Source organism: Cibotium barometz, chromosome 4 (genome assembly GCF_041138505.1).
Source record: "Cibotium barometz isolate CiBa-2024 chromosome 4, ASM4113850v1, whole genome shotgun sequence".
NCBI classification, from domain to species: Eukaryota; Viridiplantae; Streptophyta; class Polypodiopsida; order Cyatheales; family Cibotiaceae; genus Cibotium; species Cibotium barometz.
In genome coordinates this window covers 53,892,848-53,899,751 of record NC_141049.1, presented here as the reverse complement: position 1 = coordinate 53,899,751, position 6,904 = coordinate 53,892,848, and the positions used below count along the sequence as shown (strand labels likewise).

Sequence of the window (6,904 nt, the reverse complement as noted above, 5' to 3'; positions counted from 1 at the left end):
CGCAGTCCAAGGTACCCTGCTTTGGCACGCTTTCCAAGGCTTCAAATTGTAATGTAGTGGTTCAATCAAGTGTGGATAATTTGCATTGACACCTAAACAAGCTCAATGTTGCATATCAACACCAACCAAGGTGCGTACATACCAATTTTGTCAAATCCCCTTCTCTCTTTTTTGTGAAAAACCAGAAAAACAAGTAAAACCAGTAGTAGAATTGCTCTAATTTCTTCAATGCTTGTCTAAATTGGGAGACCAGGCACTCATTAGCTTAGCAATGATGTGCACTAACTCCATGTAAAAGGAATTAGACCAATTGTTTAAGATGAGAGAGTAATTAGCCGATTAATCACACTCTGTTTCACTAATCACAATAGACAGCCTGTTTAATCAGCTCATTTCCAGCTCCATAATGCATAATTGCTTCAACTAATCATGTAGCTTCCGTCTCAAGTGTATGTACCACACAATTGCTAAGTCAATTTTGGAATTTATCAACACAACACTTGATTTGTGGCCTCCACTTAGCAAAAATGTGAAAAAGTGCTCTGTTTCTAACTGGCACACACTGACATCGAGCTTGAATCTCAACAAAACCAACACTGGCGAGAAACCCACATAGAAAATCAGATGTTCCACCTTTAGTGTTACCACCACAACCAATGCTGCCAGGAACCACACCAATGAGACTAGTTGAGACTAGAGACATCCCCTAGCATCTCAGAATTCTATGTTGACTATCCAAATTCAGTCCCTTCTAGGATCCCACCCAAAAGTGAATACCATTTGGGACAAGGACCAATGATGTTGGATATGCAATCGCTAATAACATTAATGCAAATAACAGGACATTAATGACCCGAGGAAAGCTCTTCTTGCTTGTTTTATATGTCAAGGATCCCATAGAGTGGTAGAATGTCCCATAAAGGCAAATCCGAAAGCAGCAACAACAAACCTATTACCTTTGGATAGATGGTGTATCAAGTGTGGCATAGATTACTGATCTAACTCTAGTACTCCAAAGTGGCTGTCACATAGCATGTCGTCTATTGGCAGCATATCAACTATAATCTCACCAACCATGCCACTGGCATGAGCAGAGAAGGTATCACCCAGGTGGGTCATCAATGTCCGCAACACTATAGTTGAGCTTCATATCTCAACATAGAAAGTGTCTATGAAGCCACTTATACAAGTTAAAATCCGTTGAGAATATGTACATATGCCAGTAGAAGATGAGAGGATATTCTATGTTGCCTAGCAGATGAAGCATGGGGTGCTTTAAGACTGATTTGTACACTCTAGAAAAACCCGAAGCCTTTTGCTCACTATTTGCTAGATGAACTCCTATGAAATGAGATGATTTATGCAAGGAATGAGGGGCGCCTTATATACTAACATATGTTGTTGTCGGCTGAGATTTACTACCGTCGGCCTGTATTTTATGCCCACAACTTGATAAAATAAGCATTAAATGCTGTAAATAGTACCAAGCGCTGGCGCCTTTCACAGGTGTGACTCAGTTTCCTTTAATGCTGGCCGATTGCTGCTATGTGCTGCCACAGGCTGGCCGGCAAGGTATTAGGGCTTACCCATAATGCTTGGCACCCCCCTAAACAAGGCATAAGACATGCCTTGGCTGTCCCATGGTTTGGCTAATGGGCTGGCCCGTGCTGCTAAGCTCTATATGCTTTTTAATATGCTTTGTGTATGCATCTAAAGAACTGACTTAACATGCGCCCTATCCTCATGTGACTTAAATGCTTGTTCTCCAAGTGGATTAAGGGACTAACACTGACACCAAGGCTGGGAGACTCATAGATGTAGCTCGTGCCTGACATGTCCGGGGCCCACAGTGGGGCCACGGCATAAACAAATGCTCCTAAAAAGGGTACTAATGATGTAAAATGTTACACTGAATGTTGAGTCATTGTGTCACATAGCACCTCAATGCAAGGTGCATGGGGCCACGGCATAAACAAATGCTCCTAAAAAGGGTACTAATGATGTAAAATGTTATACTGAATGTTGAGTCATTGTGTCACATAGCACCTCAATGCAAGGTGCATGTGGCAGCATCAAGCTCAGCAAGGTGAAGTGCTGAAAGTGTCCCAAGAGGGTGCACAGGTGTTGTGATTGTTCAGTCAGTAGTGTTACACATGGACTACGAAGACCAAAAATGTGTGGCACATGAGATAGACACACAGAAGCAAACTCACGAGGGGGCGAAGGAGGCGAGAGCACCAGGGTCAAACACTCATCACATCCTTTTTCCAGAAGGTTGGGCAACTAAGCTACAGAGAGCCAGATGATGAGGAGACACAAGGACACCCAACTAGAGGACGCCTTTGGAAAACAACCCCCCCGCGCCCCACTGTTCTCATCGCGACTTCTAAGCTGTTAGGTGCATCTGGACGTCCAGGGAATTGTCTTAAAGCATCTCATAGAGCCAGGGTTTGTGGAAACACACGAGACCACAACCCACAGGGGTGTCATTGGCATGCTCCATCGGCACATGAACAGTTCACCACATCACTCCTGGTAGGACAAGGTTCTCACCCACCTCTGCAACTCCAAGATCTATGCACAAAGTGAACTTGCAGTCATAGCAGCAGAGGAGTCACTTACTCATTTGCGTTCAAAACTCGAATTTTGTTTTTCACTAGGTATTGATAGTTCCAGGAGATGCCCTTGCATCTCCTATTACATATTGTACTTTTTGCTCCGATCTTGTAGGCTGTATTCATCCTCATTGGACATTGATATAATCGATCTGTCTCTCTCCTTGCACATGTGCATGTGGATGCTGCACTCTGCATTTGGACATGTTTAGCCCCATCCCAAAAGGGTTCACACCTTTGATCTGGTGTACATAACAATTTCTACAACAAAGACAAATGTCTCTTCCAAGCAAGTCTTCTCACACAACTATGACTACCTCGTGCTTGTTCAAGGGCTGCTATCTCCTAACATAAAGATACCTTTATCCCTGTAAGAGACGCAAGGGAGCAGAAAGGGAGGAGTCGTCAACAGAGGGGCCAAACAGCCTTCGTCTGGCTTCTTCATGAACCCAGTATGCCAAGGCGCTGGACAACCTGGCAGTGATTTTGACATCAAATTTTGGTGACTTTGAAGAACAGCATTAGAGCTTCCCCTCTCAATCTTGACTTGCATGTTATCCAGGGGCTCATGCATAAAGCTTATCTGACAGCACAGAGACTCGTAAGTCAAGCTTACTTGACAGCATTTCACCGTCTATAAATTGTGAATAAGACCTCTATAATACAGTTGCTTAATGTCCAAAAATGGGGGGGAAGAAAAATGAAGGACCACAGTATGAGCATGCAGGCAAGAACGCTTTTAGTCACAACGATAAACACGATGGCATGTCACAAAATGTAACTTCACCTTTCTCAATATTAAAAGCAAACTCATTGTAATTGTGGCAGCCATTGTACAGTCGAGGACTGGTCGAAACATGGGCTGTCGTACCTGCTAGTGTAAAGAACTCCTTCAAATCTCTGCAAGAAAGCTCTTCCTTCTCTTTGTAAATCATTGACTCAAATACCAAACTTAACTCAGGCACAAACCCATCTTCCTTTACGGGTTCCTTTATGGGCCGCCCTGATCTATTAATATTGCTACAAAGGCTAGGAACAAAGATGGAGTTCAGTTTGAATGTCTGATCATTGCAGTCTCTCCTTAGCTTCATATTACCATATGTTTTGCATGCAGATAACAGAGATGTCCACCCAACAATGTCAGACAAGTTGCGTGTAGCTAGAAGTAGCCGCTCTGCCTCATCCAAGGATCCTACACGGCCAAGAAGGTCAGCCATGCAAGTAATGTGCTCGATATTTGGTGTAATTCCATGGTCTGCTTTCATGGAATTAAAGAACTGAAGGCCTTCCTCCACTGCACCCACATGACTGCAGGCTGACAGTATACTAGCATAAATGGCACCATTAGGCTTCAAACCTTGTTGTTGCATCTCCTCCAGACATTGCTTGACATGCCCATTGACGCCATAATGGGCATAACCTGATATCATTGCACCCCATGAGACCACATCTTTATTTGGCAATGTATCAAACACTTTGCATGCTTCCTCAAGCCCTCCGCATTTGGCATACATGTCAACAAGGGAGTTTCCTATCCCCAAATCTACTTCAACTCCAGCTCGGATAATATGATCATGTATTCGCTGGCCCTGCCCAAAGGCTCCAAGATTGGCGCAAGCTTTCAGAATGCTCAAACAGATGACTCTGTCCGGTCTTTTGCCCTCCTGCTGCATGCCGTTATAAAGTTCAACAGCCAGGAGATTATGTCCATGCTGGGCATATCCTCCAATCATAGAACTCCATGATACCAAGCTGTGGCTTGAAGTCTGTTCAAACAATTTGCGTGCCTCCACCATATGCCCACATTTTGCGTACGTATCAAGCAAGGCATTTGTAATGACTTCATCAGAGGCAAATTCATCAACAAGGATCTGAATATGGATCAGCTTGATGTGCCCCATATCTCCAATGGTCCCACATGCTTTTAGGATGCACAGATATATGACTTTGTCTGGTAGTAACCCCTCATGTTGCATTTTCTTGAAAAGTTTGAGAGCCGAAAGACCATGCCCGTGCTGGGCGTACCCCTGAATAATTGCACCCCATGACACCATGCTCTGGTCTGGCAAACTATCATGCACCTTGTGCCCTTCCATCAGACACCCACATTTACCATAGACATCAATGAGGCTGCTCCCAATAGCCACGTCTGATTCTAATCCACTCCTCAAAACCTGGTCATGTATCAGCATGCCCTCTACTATGGCTACTATGCTGCTGCATGCTTTCAATGAGTACAGAAATATGGCTCTGTTCGGCCTTGTGGCCTCATGATGCATATTCACAAGCAGCTGAAGAGCAGGAAGACCATAGCCGTGCTGTGCGTATCCTGCTATCATTGTACCCCATGACACAATGGTTCGTTTTATTAGTCCATCAAACACCTTGCGTGCATCATCCAAGTTCCCAAAATTGGTGTGCATACTGATGAGAGCATTACCAATGACCGTATCTGAGTCCAGTCCAATTTTGATGATCTGGTCTTGTATTTGCTGGCCTTCATTGATGGCTCCCACACTGCCACATGCTTTCAAAATACAGGAGAATGTGTAATCACTAGGCTCTTCCCCCTGCTTTTGCATGTCATGGAAAAGTTCAAGAGCTATGAGACCATATCCATGCTGGGAATAACCAGCAATCATTGTACTCCATGACACCTCATCCCGTGCCAGCAACAGATCAAACACTCTCCGAGCCTCATCCAAGTTGCCACATTTCATGTACATGTCAATGAGGATGCTCTCAACAAGCAGGTCTGATTTGGATCCACTCTTGATTATATGGTCATGTATGTCTTTGCCCTGCAGTATGGCGCTCAAAGCGCCACATGCTTTCAAGCCACCTGTGAAAATGAACTTATTTGGCCAGGTACCCTCATTTAGCATTTGATAGTAAAAATCCAGAGCCATGCCATTCTCTCCGTGCTTGATGTGAGCTGACAATATGGCTTGCCATGTGTAGACGCTTGGTTCTGAAACCTTACAGAAGACAAGGTTGGCTTCAAGCAAGCTGCTACATGATGTAAACACTCGGATGAGGGGGTCACCTAAGCAAGCAACTGACTCAAGGTTATTGCTAACCATGAGGGAATGCAATTGTCTGCTGAATGTAAGGCTCTTCATACCAGAGCATCCCTCCAGAAGAATGGAGATGTGATATTCCAGAACAGGCTTACCTTCTCTATGCAAGAGGTGCAAAGCTTCAAGAGACTTGCGGAGATGTTCCAACTTACCAGATGATATGGCAGTTCCAGCGATCCTGGACATCTAGCAAAGCATAATAATATGCCCAACCGAAGTTCAAACAGACCCAGCGGCCCTTTCAAAGCAAAAATCAATCTCTCTCTCTCTCTCTCTCTCTCTCTCTCTCTCTCTCTCTCTATATATATATATATATATATATATAGGGGAAACAATGCTCCTCTATCTCTGAAAACCTTGACTATTGGTACACCAGTAGAAACCCTTCTCTCTCTGTCTTTGCCTGTGGGTACACGAGCACAAAACTCTCTCTCTCTCTCTCTTCATTCTTAGACCTCTCACGGGATTCATTTCCATGCGTATGATGATTGGCCAAACGTTCACCAGATGTGTACAGTCGTGAGAGTTCTAACGTTTTTTGGGAAATCTCGTCACACCCAAACTCAAATGTTAACTTACAAGTTTTGGGCATCAATAATATTTATTTATATTAACCATTCAAAATCAGACACTCTAAAAGACTCAACTATCTACTCCTTTTTTTGGGGGGAACAATAAAGTATCTATATTAACTATTCAAAGTCTGACCATCAGCATATATCACACCCACACCCAACTTTCTCACAACCTCTATTACCCCACATCCACACTATTCTACTCCTTTTTTGATCTGGTTTAAAATTTTACAAAGAAAATCCCATCTTTCATCTTCTCATAAAAACCTGGATTGATTCCAAGAAATCTGATACCCTAGCAGTAAACAAGTCTCCATCATAACCTCAGTAGTACAGCCTCGGAGATTGTTTTTCCAACAGCCCTCCGTGTTTTGACCACACCTTAATAGTAGGTCTTCTGCCAACCGGGTTCTCAATAAAAGCCACAAAAGTATGATCCACTTGCTTTTCCTTACGGTACCATCTCTGTGTTTTGGGCCCAAATCTGGGGACCCTTTTCTTCTCAATCCAGCATCTCACCTGCATCCAGCAAGTCCACATTAGGGAACAACCCCAAGTATGCATGAAGCTCAGCCAAGATAAAGGAGACATAATTATGAGATATTCTTGTGTAAGTTCAGAATCAGCACATCCA

General features: G+C 43.7%; 1 protein-coding gene across 1 annotated transcript; it reads right to left on the bottom strand.

Annotated features, from left to right (window-relative positions):
• Positions 1 to 3,331: 3,331 nt before the first annotated feature.
• Positions 3,332 to 6,066, bottom strand: LOC147639401 (pentatricopeptide repeat-containing protein At3g53360, mitochondrial-like). The gene has a single exon (XM_086790902.1). The coding sequence runs from the start codon at positions 5,879 to 5,881 to the stop codon at positions 3,359 to 3,361; it is 2,523 nt and encodes an 840-aa protein (XP_086647028.1). The 5' UTR covers positions 5,882 to 6,066; the 3' UTR covers positions 3,332 to 3,358.
• Between the last annotated feature and the right edge of the window lie 838 nt (positions 6,067 to 6,904).